We start from the raw sequence: 22,266 nt of genomic DNA on the forward strand, positions 1-22,266 counted from the left end.
GCAGGGCGGTCTCAGCAGCACACACACACCCCCACACACCCCCCGCACACAAACATCGCGACTTGCCCTCCTGGTGCGGGCACCTGTAAAGCACGACCCTCAGAAAAGGGATAATGTGAGGCTCTCGTCTCTCTTTCGGCTGGCCGGGGCGTGATTTCTATTTATCGGGGCAATTCCCTCCCAGCCGCTCGCGAAACTGCCCCTCTCCTCAGGGGGCGCTCGGGTGGGGGGGGTCACGCACCTCCAGGGGCCGGAGTCTGCGGGAGGGAGGGAGCGAAGCCGAACCAAATGAGAGGCAAGCGGGCTGAGGGGCGAGGGGGATAAACACATCTCTGTGCATCGCCTCTGCTGGCACTCCCCGCCGGGAGTACCGGAGAGAAAAGCGCCAGCCCGGCCCTGCCTCGGGGGTTGCAGGGTGGGTGAGCGGGGTGCTCCCCTTCCCCCCCCCCCCCCCCCCTCCGCACAGCACGTGGGGACGGGGCTGCTGCACACCCCGCACGTTGCAGGGCCGCACATGCCGCGCCGGCGTGCACACGCATCCCACACGCGGGGACACACGCGCGCAGGGACACACGCAGCGCCTCTGCCCGGGGCACGGGGACGAGCACCATCCCATCTTCTCGGGGCAGCAGCACCCCCCGTTCCGCTGGCAGGGGGGGGGGTCCTGGTGGGCTGCCCGACAAGGGATGCGTGTGTGTGTATGGGGGTGGGGTGGGGGGGTGTTCGCTCGCTCCCCGCGGTGCGCGGTACCCCGAGCTGGGGGATGCCCGGTGCCGCCGGGTGCCGGCGTCTGCTGGCGGGGGGGCGGCGGGGCAGGGCCGCCCGGTGCGTGCCGCCGGCGGCAGTGATGTGGCAGCAGGTCGGGTCACGTTGCCGGCCCTGTGCTCGTACCAGTGTGAGACGGGATTAGGGAGGCGGCTGTCGGTGCCGCCGCCGGCGGGGAGCGGGGGCTGCGCGGGCGCGCCCGGCGAGCAGGGACGAGGGAGGGGGAGCGGGGTGCGGGGGGGGTGGGGGGGTGGGGGGTTCCCGCCCCGCCCCGTCCCGGGGCTGTCGCGGCCGGTCGCGCTGCAGCGGTGCGAATCCTCTCCCAATGTCACCCCCCGCAGGGATGCAGGCTGCCCGGCAGGAGGGCAGCGTCAAAATACGGGTATGTTTAGATTACGTGTATACATATTTATACATGCATACATATATATATACATATGTGCGCATACCTCTATCTACATATATCCGTATGCCTACAAGAAAGGATCTTGCCGCGGGCTGGCGTTGCAGGCAGATCCGGCTCCCGTCCAAAGGTCGGGCGGGAGAGCCGCCGGCACGTTTTCCACGAGCGGGTGTATGTGTGTCCCCCCCCCCCAAATACAACTAAAATAATAAAAATAAAATTACAAAAATAATAAAAATCAAATTATTAAACGAGTACAAACACGGCCATAACGACGATAACTACGGCAACGACAATGACAACGGCGATACCAGCTACCGCTGGTCAGTGCTGTCGCACTAAGACGGCGGAAAGCCGGTGTCTGGCAGGGCGGCCCCCGGGCCGGCGGCGGGGACCCCCCCGGCAGCCCGCGGAGGGCCCCCCCCGCCGCCCGCCCCCCCCCCCCCGCCCTGGGCCCCGCCCCCCCAGCCCCGCCCCCCGCCCGCCCGGCGCGCGCCGCACGTGAGCCGGGTGCGGGGCTGGCTGGCGGCGCGCGTGCCCCGCGGGCAGGCACGGCACGGCACGGCGCGGCGCGGCGGCGGGTGCAAGGCTCGCGGGGCGGCGTGTGGTGCGGGCGTGCGCGCGGGAGCGAGGCGGGCAGGGGGAGCGGCAGCGGCGGGGGCAAAGGGGGGGGGGGGGACGGGCCACCGCACACTTTCGGCACTGCACGGGAGAGGGGGGACGGAGGCTGCATGTGCGCAGCGTCGCTCGCGGATCTCCACAGACTGATCTCGGCATCCCGCAGGCTCAGCCAAAAGCAGCGACGAAACATCAGCCGCTGCCAGACATGGATGAAGGAATCTCCCGCTTGCCGGAGAGGCAGCTACTGGAGCACAGGGATTTTATAGGGTAAGGCGCCAAGGGCAGACTCTCGGGTCTCTACGGCGTTTCGTCTTCGGGAGAAGGTGCCGTGAAGCGCGGGGAGCCGGAGCCGGCTCCCCGGCGGGGCGCGGGGCTCGCCTCCCGCCGCGGGCGGACCCGGGCGATCCCCCCCGCCCGGCCCTTCGGGCAGCGCTCTCGGCTCCGCGCCCGGCGCTCGGCGGCTGTTTGCCCGCCCGGGGAGGTGCTGGGGTAGCTCTCGCTCTTCCCGATGCTGGATCTTTGTGTTTTTTCTCCAGGCTGGACTACCCTTCCCTGTATATGTGCAAACCCAAAAGAGGGGTGAAGAGGGACGAGAGCAAGGTAAGAGTAAGTTTCTGGGGCTGTCCTCGCTTAATTTGGGTTCGCTGAATTTCCCAGCGCAGCTTCACTCCCAAGAGCATCCCCGGGGGGCTGCGCTTTTAACTTCCCCCCCCCGCCCCCCGAATTGCAAGCGGGTTTACGAGCAAGCTGGCCCGGCGGGGAGAGCGGTGCCTTGGCGATAATTTGCGCGGCATGTGGTCGGCATGACATTTGTTTTGGTTTTGATCGTCGTTCCGAGGGACTCTGTCTAACGCTTGGCTCTTCCGGATTTTGCTAATTAGGAAACGTACAAACTGCCACATAGACTGATAGAAAAGAAGAGGCGAGACAGGATTAACGAATGCATTGCCCAGCTGAAGGATTTACTGCCCGAGCATCTGAAATTGACGGTAAGGTGCAGAGGAGCGTATATGTCCATGCAGATGCTGGCGCCGGCAGCCTGTCCGCTGCGCAGCCCCCGGGGCGGCGGGGAGTGCGGGACGCCGGGCTGCCTGCCTGCCCGCCTGGCGGCTGCGGCGGCAGCCCTGGCCCTCGGGGACCAGTTTCCCCGAAGTTAGGGAGGCGGCGTTTGGCGGTGGCCAAAGCGTGCCGGGAGGCAGCTGAGCCGCCCCCTTCCCTTGCCTTTGCAGACGCTGGGACACCTGGAGAAAGCGGTGGTGCTGGAATTGACTTTGAAACACTTGAAAGCGCTAACAGCCTTAACGGAGCAGCAGCACCAGAAGATCATTGCTTTGCAGAACGGTAAGCGGGCCCCGTGGGGCGCCGCCGCAGGGGCGCACCGGGGGCGGGCGGGGGGGGGGGGGGGGGGGAAGGCGCGGAGCGGGGCATCCCACGCCGGAGCCGCGGGCAAACGCTGTCCCCTCTCGGTCTCCCCCCGCAGGGGAGCGGTCCATGAAGTCTCCCGTGCAGGCCGACCTGGACGCCTTCCACTCGGGCTTTCAGACGTGCGCCAAAGAAGTGCTGCAGTACCTATCCCGCTTCGAGAGCTGGACCCCCCGCGAGCAGCGATGCGCCCAGCTCCTCGGCCACCTGCACTCCATCTCCTCGCAGTTCCTCCCCGGCCCACAGCTCCTCTCCCCGCCGCCGGGCCCCCTCAGCAAGGGATCCTCCTCCTCTTCCTCCCCGCCCGCCCCTCCTTGTGCGCCGGGCCACAAGCCTGAGGGCCAGGCTAACTGCGTGCCCGTCATCCAGCGGACTCACGCCGCCGAGCTCAGCGCCGAGACCGACACGGACACGGACAGCGGCTACGGCGGGGAGGCCGAGGCGCGCCCCGAGCGCGGCCCCGCGGCGGCGGCCGGGGGTGCTCTGCCCGCCCTGGCCATCAAGCAGGAGCCGTCGGGGGACGAGGCGCCCCCCGCGCCCAAGCGGCTGAAGCTGGACCGGGGCGGTAGCCCCCTTCCCGGCCCGCCGGGGCTGGCGGCGCGGGGCGCCGAGGCGGCGGCGGCGGCGCTGGTGAGACCCGACGCCGCCCTGCTGGGCTCGCTGATGGCCCTGGGGGCGGGCGGCGGCGGAGCCCCTTTCGGACAGCCGGCGGCGGCGGCCCCGTTCTGCCTGCCCTTCTACTTCATCTCCCCCTCCGCCGCTGCCGCCGCCGCCTACATGCAGCCCTTCCTGGATAAAGGCAGCCTGGAGAAGTATCTCTACCCCGCCGCCCCCATCCCGCTCCTCTACCCGGGCATCCCGGCCCAGGCGGCCGCCGCCGCCGCGGCTGCCGCTGCCGCCGCCTCTTTCCCCTGCCTCTCCTCCGTGCTCGGCCCCGCCGAGAAGGCGGCCGCCGCCGCCGCCGCCGGGCTGCCCCCAGCGCCCCACCTCCCGCACCCCTTCGCTGCTGCCGCCGGGCTGGCCGCCACCGAGCCCGGCGAGGAGGCCGAGACGGCGGCCGCTGAGGAGCCCGGCGCCGAGGGCCCGTGAGCCGCCGCCGGCCGGGAGCCCCCACGGGTTCCCCGCCGCCGCTGCCCTCCCCTCGGACTGGCCGCCCCGCCGCGGGGCGGGGAGGGGCCGTCGGGTCGGCACCTGCGCGCCCGGTTTCCTACGGAGGGCGGGGCGGCCTCTGCAAGGGGTCGCCGGGGCCGAACCGGGCGGTGCCTGGAGCCGGCCGCCGCGGGGGTGCCGGGGCCCGGCCCGGGGGAGCGACCGCCCCCGCGGGGAGCCCCGCGCCCCGCTGCCGAGGCGACTGGTCCCGGCGCTGACCCCGCGCAGGACCGTCAAGGATAAGATTTGCTACTCAGTATTTTTTTAATGTTTGGCTTTATAAATGCATAACTATGTTAAGGAAAAAAAAAAAAAAAGAAAAAAAAAAAAGGAAGAAGGAAGAAAAAATAGTAAGGATACATTTTTTTCTCTCTCTAAGGTAACTTAAATGTCGCACCTTATTTGGAATGGGTTTATACAGTGTCCCGAAGTCCCACTTGGGAACTTGCACTTGTCCGGGAGACCTGGGTGGGTCCAGGGTGAGGGCGGGGGGCGAGGCGAGGGAAGAAGGGCAGACCCCGGCACCCGCGCTAGCACTTTACTGAGAACCGGAGCCTGGAGGGATGCACCCTGAGCCCAAACCTGCAGTGCCTTGAGCACCCGGGGATGCCGTTGGCTCCAGCGAGTTTTGGGTGTGCAAGGGAAGGAGGGTCAGACCCATTATGTAACCTTGTGTTTATTTTATTTTATTTTTCGGCTAAGGTATACAGATGTGGCAAGTGCATTTGTTCTCACCCTGTCTTTATTTAATTCAGTATGTTCCCGAGAGATTTTTCCCCGAACCTTGCTGTATAAAATGAATGTTTCTGCACTGAACTACAAAAAGAACCCCACCCCACCCCACCCCCCAAGAAAACACAGAGCAACTCGTCAGCCTGAACTCATTTTATCCTAAATTGCAAATGACACGAACTGGAGGCCGTAGGTAAACACCTCACACTGCAATCAGAAACGATTAGACCGGCCGGGGTAAGTTTCCCCTACAGGTTTCTCCCCTCATCCCATGCTCAGATACCGCGATTTCCCTTTCTGGAGACAAACCAGACGCCAGATAATCACACAGATAAAGCTTTTCTAATAAGGCTTAAACCAAGACCTTGCCTAGATATTTTTAGTTTGTTGCCAAGGTAGCACTGTGAGAAATCTCACTTGAATGTTATGTAAGAGGTGAGACACAACAGCCTGGCGAGGAGCGAGTACGTGTCCGGGGTCTGTCAGTCCGTTCGGTGCATCTGCTGCTGCTGTTGCTACTGTTTGCCTCAAACGCTGTGTTTAAACAACGTTAAAAAAAAAAAAAAAAATCTTACTAGCCTACAGAGTGGCTGTATGTAAATAGTTGTTAATACATCCAATTAATGATGTCTGACATGCTATTTTTGTAGGGAGAAAATATGTGTTAATGATATTTTGAGTTAAATATCTTTTGGGAGGATTTGCTGAAAAAGTTGCACTTTTGTTACAATGCTTATGCTTGATACAAGCTTATGCTGTCTTAAATTATTAAAAGAAATAAATCCTGTCTGCAAGAAACCAGCTGTTTTAGAACAGTTTAGTATGTGATATATTAGAAATCAATCTTTATATTCAGTATTTTCCAGCACTCCATGAATTCTATTATCTAAATATTTCCACACTATTTTGTGATTAAAAAAATTCTTACTAAGGAATAAAAACTTTAATACACAAAATGGGGTTGTCTACTAATTAAAAATCTTACCATAATACATAATAATGGGTGCATTGAGCTTCCAAAGGTATGATTGCGTGGCTGACAATAATCATTTAACGCCTTCTCGCATTTTTAACCTGGGCTTGAATTTGCTTCGTTTCCTTCAACTCGCTCTAGCAAACTCCAACATATGGATGTTTCACAAAGCAACGTGTATAAAGCGCGCACATGGGACATAAGTGTTTCTTCCTGACATCTACTTTTTTCCTCTTTGCAAAATATTAATCTCTCAAATTAACTCTTTACAGCCCTGGTACTGCATGGGAGCTCTCTTTGTTAACAATGAGCAAACTTTACGATTTGCCTGACGATCCGATGACGTATCATGCTCTCTGGAGGTACGATGTGTGTCCCAGCTTGGAAATCCTCTGAAAACTGAACATTTAGGGGGTGGAGAGCAGGGGCGGGAATAGACTGGTGGCAACAGGCAAGTAATTCGTAGCATGGAAATGCAGCACCCTAAAGACTTGCACGGATTTAATATTTGAGCCGCAGATCACCTTTTCTTTCAAAAATTCTTCCTGCTCCAGAGAACTAAAATTAAGAAAACCCGCAAACAGTAGCCAATGTTTATGTAAGAGATACAAAGGAAGCGTTTCGTGCTCCCTCTTCTGGTTCTTCCGTACCAGTGGCTCTGTGCTCCTAGCTACACTGGCAGCGAAGGGAGTTGGAACGCAAACGTGACAGAGAAGTCTTTGAGATCAGTGTTGATTCCAAGGAGGAATTCTAAATCGGGTCAAAACCAAGCGCTCCTATTAAACTGTTCAAATGGGACCGTTAAGAAATAGGTATGCGTCTTTTCAGGTGGAAGCTGTAGCACAGTTCATTCCGATTAGAAAGAGACGTCGGAAAGCTCTCTGTACAAACGCCAGCGGACACAGAGAAGCGCTTTTTCCATGAGGTGATGACAGGGGACCAAAGGCCGCTATGTCGCACCGGTATGCCTATCAGCGCGCGCTCTTTGTGGGCTGAAACCAAAGCTTATCAAAGGTAATGGAAAAACCCGCATCCGACTTCAGCTGTCTTTGGATCCCGTTCCGCGCCTTGCGTTATCACGGGGGTGAAAGTGAGCGAGGTTCAACCCTTCAACTCGATGACTCGCCAACCGCACCACTTTGACTCGCGTACTTACACGCTTCCCGGAGTTACACTGGGACGAACGTGCTCGTACACCCCAACTCCTCATACTAGGGAGGGAATCGGCCTCACTGAGCACGAAGCCCTTCCTGCCATTTCACTATACGCACAGAAAGTGCAGAGCCACAAGCACTTTCCAAAAAAATCATGCCCCTCATGAACAACTAGGGTGGTTTGAAACCTGAGCGAGGGCCAGGCTTTACATCTTTTTCAAATTTCCAGCCTTTGGAATACGAAGCAGTTTAGACTTCATTGGGCTATAAACGGAGATCCTTATAGGGTTTTATCAATTTCAGTATTTACCATGTACAATAACAGGAAGGCTTATTTTTATTAGCCCTTGAATCAAACGTGCCAAATGACTTCGCGCCAAGTTGCAGCATCAGTGGAGTCTATTAAATTTTATTACATAAAACATAAAGGCAAAATATGTGTGTTCAGATAATACCAACGCGTAACAAAAGCAAACACGCGAAAAAAAGGTTTGTAATTGAGGCTGATAACCCACTGCTGCTGGAGGCAAAGGCAAATGACAGGAGGGACCCTAGAGTCAGCTTTAATTATTAAATTCCAGGCTTCCTCACATCCCTTTGGAGCCCAAATCAAATTGTATGTTTCGCATTTTCTTGAGGTTAAAGAAAAACCAGACAAGAGCCTGACAGGCTTAAATATTCATTCACTTATGAGCAAATACATATTATCAACGCTTGTTATTTCCTACCGTCTTTCTGTAACTCTGTGACACACGGATGGTCACCCGCACTTCTCGGGCGCTAAGAGTGCAGGACCAGGTGCTACATTTGCTGTATACACTTGAGTACCTGCTCTGTTTTCTCATAAACCACAAGAGAAGGGATGTAAGCTGGCTAATCTATTTTCGTAAGCAATAAACTTTGAAAACGGGTCTTATGTATCCAGTCTATTACAGTGGCATGGGAGGCTCCATGACAGCATGTTAAATAAACGTGGCTGAGATTGTCAAGCCAATGGAAGGCAGTATCAGGTACCTCCCACTGAAGGCAGCAGAAGTTTTATGTTTGGAAGGATCACAGTCATACAATTCAAATGGGCTGTATCAGCCGTGCTAAAGAAAGGCCTGACCTACCAATGAAGTCAACGTGAGTCTTTTCTTGTGAATAATGGGCTTTGGAGTAGGTCCTAAGTCTATGTTTTGGGGCTTGTTTGTTTAATTTTTCAGTTCTAGTCAGGGCAGACTGAATGTCTTCAACACACAGCAAGCCTGGGGACTGCGTGCAATGTGTGTTTCAGCACTGGTAAACTTATGGTCTGCCCCACACTCTGGGTCTTACAACGTATTTCCTTTTCTCTTCAGACAGCAGCTCCTGGAGTCATGTGATCTCTGCCTTCTTTGAGAAGTTTCCTGCCTGCTAGTCGCAGAAATTAACTTGAAAGCATGAGCTCAAAGAAAGCACGTAACATAAATGCCAAATTTCCTCTCTGAAAAAAAAAAAAAAAAAAAAAAAAAAAGACTTTTTAGAGCCAGTTTCACTCAGGAAAGTCTGGATCTCTGTTTACTATCTCTGGTTATACTGCAGCCTCAGAGTAGCTCACTGCAAAGCAGCAGAGAGGCGCCAGTGGCTCACCTGCCACTAGCAGCGGCCGTGCAAGTCGTAGACACGTGAGGGCTGGACGTGAGCAAGGGTGAGCTGCCACTGTCACTTCACTCTCTGCATCCTTCCCGTGGCTACAGCATTTCAGTCTCCAGGGCTGTCAATCTGTCACAAACACTAAACTCATCGCAGCCTCAACTCCAGCAGCGCCGCGGGCTGCACGGAGCTGCTCTGCCCCAGGCCCAGCAGCAGAAGCTGTTCCGCCTCACTGAACTCACGGGGCACCCACTGGCAAAGCACCTGCCGCCGCCGCCGCTGCTGCCCTTTCCTGGGGTGAAGGCATGCCTCTTCCTGCCTGGCACCCCTGCCGCGCCCCAGGGGAGGCAGGTCACGCCAGGGACAGGCGGGAAGACTTGACCTTGTGTTCGGGAAAGCAGGGACTGTGACCCCAGGCAGCTCTACTGGGCCACGGGGGGCCGGGGAAAGTTCTTTCTCCTGACTCCATAAAGGCCTTTTGGTTGTTGTTTGGTGGGCTTTTTTTTACTCTTATATATCTTTAAAGTTCATTTTCCTTTTCCCCATTTGCCCTGTTTTAGTTTAAAAGCAGGTGCACTGATTTTCACTACTCTTTACAGATATTTTGACCTCAGCTGCAATCTCCCGGGATCAAATTAGAAATGCAGATTTGTTCTTTATTAGAAGCACATCCACATTCCCTTCCCCCTCACAGTTTATCACAGTGAGGTGCTTGATCTAACAGAAACTACGCGATACAAACTAGCGCAAAACTTTGGTGAGCACTTTGGGAACTGGTCCCCTTGATCCTCCGATACCAGCAGTTCCCCGAGTGCGGGTATTGCTCTCTGCATAACTGCAGCCCCACAGCCAGAAAAGGGAAGCAACTCCTAATTTCGTCTTGCTTGTTTTGCTCTCAGAATTCAAAGGTGAGTCCAGCTCTCATTCTAAAACACTTCCATCCAGACCAAAACCCGGAGAACCAGTTACCAAAAAAGAAACCCTTGTGGCCAAGTCACTCTCACAACTGAGCAATTTCTAAACAACAACCTCAGGAAAAGAACTATGTAAATACAGCACCTTCTTACTCAGCAGAAAATTAGCTCACCGAGTGTGTTCAGAGTAATACCTGCACTACAGAGCCAACAGAGCTGACAGACACTGAAGTGGCTTCTGTTCGCACTGTACGTTATCAGTTGGTGTCAGGCAGGCACACAGCTTTGCTTACGCATAACGCTGTTTGCAAAGAAGCCCGTGTACGTAGGAGCAGCAGCCCATCCGCATGGTCCTAGTTACAGCACTAAGGGCTTCAGACTTGGTTAGAGCCCACTGAATTGGCTTCAGGTTTGGATCCTGTGAGTAGCGACCCTGGTTAGTTACTTCCGTGGTACGGAGATCACAGCTTCCAGCAAAGGTTGTAAGACTGGGCCCTAGGTTGCAGCTGCAGGACCTGCTTTTCTCCGTGGCTGGAGTATGAGTATCTCCATCAAAACCAAATGGAAACAACCACAAACTAGCAAGGGCAGACTCTGTATCAATACAACAGCCTGAGATGCAGAAAAGAAGCTTTTCTTGGCAGCAGGATCTCCAAATGTGTTTGCAGGACTAGCAGTCAGAGAAATAGAGTATCTTTTTATTATTTTTTTTTTTTTTTTAATATGCAAGTTGAACTCTTCTATTCTGCGAGTGACTGAGGCTGAAATAAATGGCTCTCCTCAAGATGAAAAAAATCCTTTATGCGATGCTTTAAAAGAAAGAAACTGCCTGGCTTAGCTAATCTGCGTCTGTGTAGATGGCAGCAGAGGTAAAGCAGTGCCGCGGTCCTTGCGAACGCGTGGCTGGCTGCGCACCTACCTCTGGCTTTAAAAGCCAGCGCTGGTACACACGCATTAGCGCTGGAGCGCAATTCGGGCAGACACAGGCACGGCACCTGCGGGGGGAAAGAGGCCATTTCGGTTATTTTGTCAGAAAACCGCCCGCATTCCCTGCAGAGTTTCGCGCGGGCCCCCAGGAGGCTGGCGGCGGCCGGGCTGCCGCGGAAGGACGGCCCCAGACAACCCGCCTGCAGCCGGGGCCGCCGCAGAGGAGACGACCGCGGCTCGCGCTGAGCGCCGCCGGGTCCCGCGGGATCTCCCGGAGAGCCGCCGCCGCCGCAGCCGGGCGCCCGGCGGTGGAGCTGCCCCGGCCCCGCCGCTCCCTCCGCCCCGACCCCGCCGCAGTCCAAAGTGCGCGGCCGCCCCTCAGGCAGCCGGCGGCGGCGCCGCCGCGGCCGTCACGCGCGCGCCCACGTGACCCCCGCGCACGCTGCCCGGCACGTGCGCGCGGGCCGCGCCGCCTCGGGAAGGTGGGGCGCGAGGGGGGAGGGGGTAGCGGGGGGGGGGGGGGGGCGGGGTCGTGGCGGTCCCCTGGCAACGGCGCAGGGCTGCGGGCCCGCCCCGCCGCCGCCGCCGCCGCCGCCGCCGCTCGCGGCCCTGAGCAGCCGTTGGCCGCGGCGCGAGTCGCGCGCCGGCGCGCGCGCGCGCGGGCGGGCGTCACCTCAGGCTCACCGGCCGCCGGCAGCGCGACGGCGGCTCCCCTGAGAAACGGCCGCCCCGGTCGCCCCGGGGCCGGCCCCGGGTCCGAGCGAGCCCCGGCCCCGGTCTCCCCGCTGCTGGCTGGCGGTCTGTGGGCGGGGGAGGGACTAGCCCCGCGGGCAGCGTAACCCCTGGGCGAGAGGCGGCGGGTGCCGCCGCACACCGCCGGGAAAGTGCCGCCGGGGGGTTCGGGGCGCACCCGGGGCGGGTACGGCTTCACTCGGAGCCCCCGGCCGGGCAGGCAAACCCGTTACACGGATCAATCGGGTGCTGGTAGACCCGTGCGGGCTTCGTGGCTCGATGGCCTTGCGAGGAAACTGAGCGTGCCGTTGTCCCTTCAAGCACCCCCGGCGCGGTGAAGTGGCACTCGCGGCCTTTGGACTGCACAGAGCTAATAACGCCAGCAATGTCACTGCAGATTAGGGGAGATGATAAGTTTTAGCACTGCCCGGGGGCAGCATTCAAGGTTTAAAACAAGTTGGATCCGGAGCGCCGGCATTCAAAAGGTTTGCTCAATACATTTTGAGCAAGCAGAATGCAATATTATGCAGGTACGGACCAATTCTGCTTCCTCATACAGAAAATAACAAGGTTTGTAGCCCTTGAGGGCATCAGCTCCCGCTAATGAACCATGATTGGGGAACTCCTTAGTAGAGGCTGTTTTTACACTTTGATTTTTCTCAAATAGTAATGCTGTTTCTGTGAAGATCTATGGATATAAGCAAAGTGTGGTCTTTAGGGGAAGGCAGGGCCTTTTATTAGCACAACTGGAAATCCAGACTAGCTTTTAAGCAACCCAGCCTTTTTGTAGCTTCATGAAAATAACTTCAGCACCAGGAGTGCTTAACCCCCAGCAAAATCTGCTACGCATTTTATATACCTGAACTTTTTATTTATTTAGGAGCTGCCAGTCCTCCCTCACCCAGTCCTCCCACATATGTGTGCTCCTGAGACATATCTCAGAAAGCCTAAGTCTGGAGGGCCGTGAATTGCGTCTCACAGACCCTCCTGCTTGGGCCAGGGAAAGGCATTGATAGCAGCCTCAGCAGCTCTTGCTAGTTCGCTGCCTACCTCAGCCGAGGGGCCTAGAGCGAGCCTTGGTCCTGGCCCCAGCGTAACGCTGCCGCCGCTCACGTGACACAGCCTGGACACGAGAGCCACCGGGTTCTGCAGGGCAAGAATCCACCGCAGCCAGTGGGACCAGAAGAGAGCGGTAACAAACTAGTTAATAGGGCATAGCTGGACCTCAGGTGATTATCGCTGCCTTCTACTCCGATCTCAACCCTAAAGCCTTTCACAGAGGTCGATGCACAAATCAGTGTGTTTTTCAATGGCTGAACTAGATTTGCTACCTTTATTCCGAAAGCGTTGAGGGGTGACAGCGCTCAGCCAGTGGTGGGGGGAGGCTGCGGCTGGAGGCACCTGTTGGACAGCGTGGAACGATCAGAAGATAACGCAGTCATCTGAGAGGAAAAACCCAGATTCCAGCCCTGCTTTGCAGCATGTTTATGCATTTGATGTTACAAACTCACTGGAATAAAAACAGACCTTCACAGGAGCTGGGGTAGGAACTGGAACTCCGGTTTCCTCTTGCCCCCAGTGAAGACCCTAATCAATAGGCTAAAGCTATTTTTCAGTGACTGCTTAATTATTCTGTGCAAACTAGGACAGGATCCACAAGAGAAACAGCACACAGGGCTCTGAGAACAGCTTTTGGCCAGGGCCTTCCCACAGGGAGTGGAAGATGCAGAGGTGAACCTCCTTGGAGGAAGAATTTTCAATTCCAATCCCTACCGAGAGAGAAATGTTGTAGTTACCAAACTATTACTCAAATGCTGGGCTGCTCCTCTTCCAGCTGCAGCTTTTTGTGTGAGGAGTGGTGCCCTCTGTTGTTCTACAGAGAAGCTGCTATGAGTTACGAGACTGAAAGCACGAGTGTGAGGTTAACTGTTATTTCCAGCACTGCAAAATCTTACAGATGCTCTGGTTTTGACATACAGGCAGTTTGCTGGGTCTGTCACGCTGAATGCATTACAATCCAGACTTTGTTTCCAGAGTGAAATCAGGAAGGAGACATCTGTAGAGGGGTACGCACCAACATGAGTAGGAAAAAACCTGTTTAATAACATCCTGCTTAAATAACCAGAAAGGGGTGTAGAATAGGCAAGAACTGCTTATGACAGGTGCTGCCAAGGTAACTGAAGAGTATGGGAATGTGTGTGTCGGAGTTAAAGCTGCCTGTGCATCCTTCAACATCTGACATCTGAGAGAGAAGGAGTTACCGTGGCCTAACAAGCTACCACCATTAGATAACCCTCATGGGCACTCCTAGTCCGTCTGTAAGGAAAAATGTGTTTGTGTGAACCTGGGCTGCACGTGTTCATGCTCCTTGGCACAACAGAAAGAAGCTATCATGTTTGGATTGCCATTTGACCTACAGAGCGGAGAAATAAGAAAGTAAAGATATATCCGTCTGTCTGCGAAACCTGAAGTGGCTTTGCAAAATGCCTAGCACAACTGGTCACGGGGCCAATTCTGGTGTTGTAAATTACCAGGTAAGTACAGTTATTTAAAGTGACCTTTGAGAGCAATCTGTGTGCCATGCCCCAGGAGCCATCTACGGGAAGCATGCTCCCATCAGTGTCCTGCCAGGCCCAGAAGGTATTTCCAAGAGTCCAGCTGTTTGCTGTGATTGCTGAACCTGCTGACTCGGTGATAACTGTTTTTAATGGTACGCAGTAATGTCATGGGGTTGCTTGAGTTTAGCAACGCCAGGGCAACACGTTCAAAGGGGTAGAGGGCAATTCAGTTGCCTGTCAGGTCAGTGAGAAGGTACTGCACGTCCCTTCCTTTTATTTTAGTCAGAGATCATCTACACCTCCTCCAGGAACAAAGCTGCCTGGTCTGGGATGGCACGCTGGTAATTTAGGGCTTCCCTAGCATTTTCCCTCGTGGGTACAGTCAAATCTTGTATCTGTACAGGCCTGTAAAGAGAGGATCTCCTCCCTTTCCCCAGATGTTCCCGATGTGTCCACGTGACAGTGCCTTCAAGATGCAGGTCTGTCCCTTTGACTGAAGGCACCTTCATGTTACAGGAGAGTCTCAAGCTCCTGGCTGGGCCAAGAGGAGCAGAAAGTCAGTTCAGAACCCCTGCCTCACAACTGCCTGCTGCACTGCTGGGAACAGCAACGCTTTTTTCCTTCTGACCCGTCCCTGTTTTCAGTACCACGAGGTAGGTGAAACTGCCATTCAGCCATGCAGTAGTGAACCGTAGCAGGAACACCACTGTGAAATGCTGACTTTTTCAGACGTAGGGTTTCAAATCACCTTAGTTTCTTGGGTGGCTTAAAATCTAAATATAATCACAGTTGGCTCTTTCTAGTTTCGCTGCATGGCTTTTCTAGCAAAACAGGTAACTTGCAGATGCTGACAACAGAAGCGATAAGCTGAGTACAGTTACCTGAAGAAGAAATCAAAACAGACTCAACTTTTTAACCCCAAACACAGCCACTCCAGAATTGCATTGCTCAGATGGAGGTCCTTTTACTAATATCCCTCAGTCACCTTTTCACTTTCCAGCTTTAACCAGAGGTGGAGGCAGTGAAATGCAGTGAGCCCATCTCCTGTGCATCAGGGAGCGCGTGCATTTCCATAGCCAAAGTGAGACAGAACAATGCCAGGAAGATTTCCTTTATTCTTAGTTCAGGCTCTAAGAATATTTTACATCTCAAAAGTTAAAAACTGATGGAGGTAACTGGAGTCTCGATGATCTGCAAGAGTCTCAATTTCTACAAGAAAACACAAACTTGACACTTTAACATAGAACGGCTTGTTATTATTGTTGTTAGACTTCCCTGGTTTGTAGTCCCTGCCAAAGCACTTAAAATAAATGGGTTTAATTCTGCAAGGGGCTGAACTCCTGTATATGCTGAAACCAGCGCGCTAAAATCAATGGTAGATGAAGACATTCATTTTGCAGAGTAAAGCTTTAAGTTTAAAACGGACTAATTTGATCTCAAAGGTGAAAGCATTATTGGTCAAACCTGGCTCAACACTTGCAGAAGGAGAGATTAAGAGTCACTTCTTTTGAAGTGCTTACATTGTTTAGTTTGGAAGGGAGATAAATTCTCCACTATCAGGAAGAGGTTTAACCTCTCACTGAAGGGTTAGGGAAAGCTTGCCCTCCGAGCGGGTTATTTTGGTAACTGCAGATGACCAAGGGTACTGTTTACTATCGGGCTGCCTGTGCCCACTCAGCTCTTGCGACAGAGCTAGGGGCTGAATGCTAGGGCAGACGGCCCTGCAGCCTGACTGAACCGTTGTTGGACAACTGTGCATCGCTGTGTGATCAAACAGACTTTTTAGCGAAAGATAGTTACAAAAATAGGTACATGGAGACGAAGGGCATGTACTCCTTCCGTGCATGCCCTTCAGCTTCCTGAGCCTTAGTTTCTCAAGCTGACAAAAGGGATAACGATATCAAATGACTTGACTACATACACACATATGTGCGTGTGCATATATCAAAAATGTATATGCTTGGCATCACTGTTAATCAATGATAGTGATGTAAGAATATAGTTTTTATTTCTTGGGAATGTCAGGCTGTGCTGCAGCAAGGAACAAAGATATGTCAAACAAGCAATTTCACAGGGTACTCACACTTCCCAGGCTACTGAGCCTGGTTTTGCGGTTGCTCACAGTGCCCGAAGTACGTGCTTGTCCTGTGTGACTGCACACCTGGGTTGGGCCAAGTCCATTTTTCCTACCGAAGGAGAGAGGTGTCCCCAGAAGCAGGTGCTTCCTGCTATACAGTTCCTCAGATGACCGTGGACAAAGGTAGCAGCAAGAACTTTATCGAGCAGGACATGAGATAAGATGCCGCGGGACTCATTATTCATTGCCTTGTCAAATGCTGGTAGCTGCACTAATTATGACCTAAATGGGTTCAGATGGCAACATCTTAAGATGATCTTTAATCTCAGAACTGAGCAGTAGGGCTGAGTCTCTGTGCTATGGCATGCTGAAGGGTGCTCATTCTGTGCAGGTCTCCAGAGTAATTGCAGCTAAGGTGTTTGTTAGTTAACTAATTTATTTGGAGCATGTAAAAAAGACTTTGGTATCAGGGGACAATCAAAAAAACCCACCCTCCTACAATTCTAACTCTTGCGCACTTTATCTCTTCAGCCCCTGCTACCAAAGGGCACTCAAGGTATCTACAGACAACCGTGAAACGGCAGCCTGTCATGGTGGATCAGGAGTTGCACATACATTGTTTGAACATCATCAGGCTTGTGGAAACACTGGAACATTTAGGACCACCAGGCAAATCTCAGCCTGCTCAGTCAATCATTTCTATCGATCAGGTACAACACACTTCCAAGTAGCACTTGTGAAAGGATTTAGGCTGCCTCTTGTAATAGCATCACTTTGCAAGAATAGAGTTGAGCAAAATTTGAAATGAGGTTTTATCCCTTTACTTGCCTTTCCTTTTTAACCCTTTAGAAAAAGAAATCCATTTAAAGCTAAGCAAGAATTCACCTTCAGAAACCCCCAGCTTCCCTCAGCACGCCTGCATCTTACTGTAAGGTAAAACTAACTTGGAGTGACTTCTTGTCATCCTCTCGGTACAATATGAAAACATGCTTCACTGCAGTAGCATCTAGATGGCACAGCCAAGACCAGGACCACGTTGTGCTAAGTACTATTTGCCAAACAAATAGGAAACGAGATGCTGTTTCCCCCAGGGCTTGCCGTATATATAGACAAAGTCAAAGGGGATGAAGCAGTATTATCTCAAGCTTACAGCTGGGTGACTCCAATCCAGAGGGATTAGAGTAGCTTGCCCAAGGTCACACATAGAAAATCTGTGGCAGAGCCGGGAAATGAAATGAGAGCTTCCCAGTCCCAGGCAAACACAGAAGACGCGGGATAATCTCTAAAGTGGAGCGTTCCAACCCACATCTGTACAAGTTTCAGAAAGCTACCAGGCCTGAGCCCTCCTCACAGTAACGGCAGGAATTGCATCATTTATGCGTCAGCTACATACACGCTGTGACCAGGACACGGTTGTTTATTACTGTGTCCTTTCTGAAAGAACATATTTAAAGGTAGAGAATCGTGTAAAACACACAACATTGTCATGTGCTACATATGCCTAGAAAATCTGCTTTTCAAATAGCTGCGTGGCTGCGCTGCTCCAGGCACGCCAGCGTGCATTGCTGCCCTCTCGTGTAGACCTTGTTGTAACTGCAGTGCTGTGACAGAGGAGGGGACAAGATCACCTGGTGCCCTGCATCTAGCGAAACCTTTCACACCAGCCATACAGCTAATGGCCATTGTTACCCTTCTCATTTAGCCGCGTCACTGTCTCATCCACACTCGTTCTGTACATGAGACAAGCTACATGACAATGAGGAATCCAGGTCATAGTCTTGGCAACCATGATGCAGATTTGCTAGGTCAAGGCAACAGTTAAGACAACTTTGTAGCAACAAAGCACAGTTAAAGGTCGGCTGGTGTTCTCCGGTTTCTCTTCAGCTTTCCAGAAGGGGCAGTTCTACCTCATTGATCAAAGTTCACCGCAGGTTGATTGTAACTGCTAAAGTCAAATCGTCTTTTCTAGGTACATAATGTTTAAGGAAAAGCAGTTTGGTGCACCTGAAAAAAGGGATATGCTATTGCAGGGTGTGACAGGTAGTGACTTATGAGAAGCTTCATAGGCAACAACAAAGAAATTCCAGTTACTCCCCATTTAAAGGCTGGCCTGAATTTTATTTTAGCAGCAGCTACTCATGGTACCCTGTGATACCATGTCACTGGCTCTAAAGGTGGACAATTCCTTTCACTTTCCATCACATAGGTAGCGAAAGGGACTTCAGGAGAAACATGAATCAGCTTAAAGGTGTTTTACTTGGTGTACATCCCCCTTCCCTCCTACCCTATTTTTTTGTTTGTTTGTTTTGTTTTAACCAAAAGCCCTCCCTTTTAAAATACCTAGGCAGGTAATTATTGTCACTCATTTAGATAAGTTTTTTTTTGAAGTGGACTTCTCGTAAGCCCAGCTGGAGCTTTTCTCAGTATTTTCTTCAAAGTTTTTGCTCATTAAAAGGAAATCATAGAAAACTTTTCTTCCCTCCACCGTGACCCAGGCTTGAATCTTAGGTTATTTTCTACGTCTTCCAATTACTAACTGCCTTCCTTCTTCTGCAGAGGAGTAAAGCAAGACAAAGGCTGTAGCTGAAACAACAAGCACAAAATAGCACATGCAAAAAAATGTACAGAAAGGGAAACAGTCACTTGAACAGCAGCATCACTGTATTTTGCAGGAACAGCATATATGAAAGCATGCTATTGGGGAACAAGCCAACACCTAGGTACTTAATGCAGTAATGACATTATGAGATAGGGGTGTGGGCCATAGCTTACAACTTACAAATGTGTGTTACCACACAGGAATCTGTCCTGTTGATTAGACTTCATGTTGTTTTCGTAACTTTGCTTCTCCTTGATACACCTGTGACTCAGAGGACTGAAAACTGAAACCAAAGTCTCTTATATTTAACCTGTGTGGACCAAAGCAAATACTGGAGATTAACACCCAACTGCCAGCTCTCACAGCTGAAAACCCATTCTGCTGTAGCTGTATTTCACCTCTGTCAGCTTCTAGACGACTGAACAAAAAAAGTGCGATGATACTGTGATGACACTCTCTTACTCTGCCAGAGATTGCAGAGATGCCTCTGCAGCCTTTCCGCAGCCAGGGGTTCAGATCAGAAAAGCCTCTAGAAATCAAACTGTAGTTTGCACGAGGGACAGATGGACGCCTGTCCTAGCCAGGGGTCAGTGCAGAGCAAATACATATTCACAGGGGAGAAACATCAGGGCTGTCTGTATGACAGTAAGCAGGTTTCTTGCCCAGGGGAGGCACAGACAAACCTACCAGAAGTGGCACGAGGACGCTGGCAGTGTCTGAGTCCACCAGACACATGGTGAGGTTGCTCAATTAAGTTTATCATTGCCATTTGCATCAAGGTCCTTACTGCACTAGCACATGCTGAAGAGGCTCTTTTCACATCACCCACCGGACAGTAGCTCATGTTTAACAAGTCAACCCCAAGTTTGCTGACTTGGCAGCACACGGAACAGGGATCTCACTGCAAAGGGTGGAAAAAAGCACACCGCATACCCACCTGGAAAAATGGAACAAAACAGACCAGTTGAGATTGTCTCCATCCAGTATTTCTGGAGAATGTTAATGATGAAGCAGTGGCTGACCTAGAAAATACTCACTCACTAACTAGCTACAATACCAAAGGCAGCAAATGTAACATTTTCAAGAAAGGTAATAATGGGGACCGTTGCTCATTGTGCCCTACTTCAGACACTAGACAACTCGGTTGAAACAATCATTAAAAATTTGGATTATAAAGAAATACCACCTAGCTGACAAAGATTTGACAGGCAGAACAACTCAGTACAGCATCTAAATGAAATGGACCATTGATCTGGTCTGGTTTTGCAACTCATTAGCGGTCCAGTTACACTGAGCTAGTTAGTGCTGCAGCAGTCACACACAAATATACCACTTTGTTCTTTAAAGGCAAAAGATCAGAACCATTAGCTGTACCCCTGGCTCCACTCAGCATGCTGGGAAACCTTAGTTTCCACAAAACCCAGCCAGCTGACTTGCACAGAAGCAGAAAAGGGTACCTTTCAGGAGCAGAGGTCCTCTACAGTTTCCATGGTCCTACCAATAGGAATGCCATGCGCTAGGGTTTCAGTGAAGCTCATGACATTCTTGTCGTCAGTCTAGAGTGCTACTACTGTTGGCTCATTTCTCCTCACATCTAATGAGATTAGGCTCCAGTTGGCTTGGGAAAAGCCATTTGTTGGGATATTAAACTAAGGACTACATTTGGATTGCTTAAATCACAAGTCCCCAGCTGTAGCAAGTCCCCTGCCTGGATTAACTCAAGTGATCTCAAGAGATCTTCACAGGCCCTCCAGTCTTCAGCACACTAACTAACCCTGAATCAGGTCTTCAGTTCCTTGCTCAAAGCTTAATTCCTTCCTGCTCCCTGAAGCATCTGTGCACCTTGTAGTTGTTGTGTGAAGACTCGGTACATTCAGTTCCTCTCCTTGATCATCTCCAAACTAGCCCCTGCCTCTGCTTTAAGTTACACTTCTTCTGAGTTGCTGACCAATTCTATCTTTTCAGGATTAAGAGTAATTTTAGTAATAGTTCCTCAGTTGAAAACAAGCTACTCCATTCTCTTGTAGTTCCTGGGCTATATCTGATTAAAAGTAACAGCATGTGCACATGCAGAGGACCTCTCCTGTCTGCCACAGAGGCCCGACACCAACCAGTTGTGTGTCCCACACCTTCCAGTAAATTGCCACTTAGGAGTGTTCACTATGTCCTACTGCTCAATGCATGGCCATTTTAGAAAGTGTTTGAGCTCTAGACACCCTGAGCATTACACCTTGGCCTGCTTTCAGGCTAACTGTTCTTTGACAGAGTTCCAGCAGCTGTGTCATGAGATGTGCGCGAGACCGACAGTGCAATTCCAGCAAACCACGAACTGTAAAGACCCAAAGTTTCAGAGGGGAATTTATTATATGGGAGCATATCCAATATCTTTGTCAACCATTAATGAGAATAATAAAAAATAAAAGCTTTTTAAATGACAAAAAATAGTTACATATAATACAGATTTTCATCTTGCACTGAAGCAGAGCAGTAACAAAATGCTCAGTCATGTTTTCACAGTTAGGTTGCGTTGCTTCTCTAGGTTAAAGTGTCAGCAACTCAAATCTTCCAGTCAGAACCCCTAGTTAGTAGTTTCACAGGGTGATCATGAGGGTGAACGTTCTCTGCATTTTCATACCCTTTACAGAAAAAGCAGGCATACTTCATCCATCCCAGAACTACTCAAAGTGTCAGAGGTACCAGCTACGCTTGAAACAAGGCATCCTTGCTACAGCTGAAAGATTTTTCTATCAGAACATGCTTTTAGGCCCAATTCAGAAACACGTCTGTGGAATACTCAAGAATGTGCTCAAATCTTATTTGGTTCAAAAGGCTCCGGGTCAATCCTTTGGGACCACTGCCCCTCCCAAGCACCGCGCGCTGGCACGAAGCACTAACCGGTAATGGATCCCATGTGTAAGCTGCTTGCAAGAGCACAAAGGATTCGAACGTTCTTCAGCACTCCAGTTACTTGAGACCTGAACGCAGTGGCTGCGTGCATGCATTTATGTATACACTACACACGCTTACCCCCAACCCGTCCCCACAATATTATTGCAATAATTCTTTGCTGGTATAACAGCTTATATACCAAGTTTCACTTACTTCGGTTTCTATAAACATAGAAAAAAACACCTGAAGAGAGCTAGAACAGCTTTCAATCAGTCACTATATTGGCATTGAAAGCTTTATTTTGAAAACTTTAAGCAGCAGTACTGAATAAATAGACAGAATGATTGTTTTGTCATCTCCATACAACCGATGGCCTTCATCCAAAACATTAAAATACTGTAGCAAATAGAATAAACATGCATGTTTCAATGTTCTAAAAAAAAAAAAAAGGTGTAATATAAAAGTAACACTTGGACACTTATTTTAATACAGTACAGACCATTAGAGACTATTTTCTGGAAAAAATATCTGAATACAGTTTTGTTATTTACATGGATCATTAAGGCCCAATTCACTCAAGTTAATGCACATCAGGAATTTATATGCTTCAAGATAACTCACTAAAAATTACAAGATCAGTTTTTTTGCTCATACTCATATGATCCCAGGTGACTAAAATAATGCAATACTCTTCATGCTAAAAACAAGGCAGTTACTGCCCCAAGAGGGGATTTTTA

General features: G+C 51.6%; 1 protein-coding gene across 1 annotated transcript; it reads left to right on the plus strand.

The window, feature by feature from the left end:
* Nucleotides 1-1,994: 1,994 nt before the first annotated feature.
* On the plus strand, nucleotides 1,995-4,300 carry BHLHE41 (basic helix-loop-helix family member e41). The gene is made up of 5 exons (XM_086466519.1): nucleotides 1,995-2,056; nucleotides 2,326-2,389; nucleotides 2,671-2,778; nucleotides 3,019-3,130; nucleotides 3,270-4,300. Exons 1-5 carry the CDS (start codon nucleotides 1,995-1,997, stop codon nucleotides 4,298-4,300), a joined length of 1,377 nt encoding a protein of 458 aa, XP_086322645.1.
* Nucleotides 4,301-22,266: the final 17,966 nt, after the last annotated feature.

The sequence above is a fragment of the Leptosomus discolor genome, chromosome 1, assembly GCF_034619465.1.
Source record: "Leptosomus discolor isolate bLepDis1 chromosome 1, bLepDis1.hap2, whole genome shotgun sequence".
Taxonomy (NCBI): domain Eukaryota; kingdom Metazoa; phylum Chordata; class Aves; order Leptosomiformes; family Leptosomidae; genus Leptosomus; species Leptosomus discolor.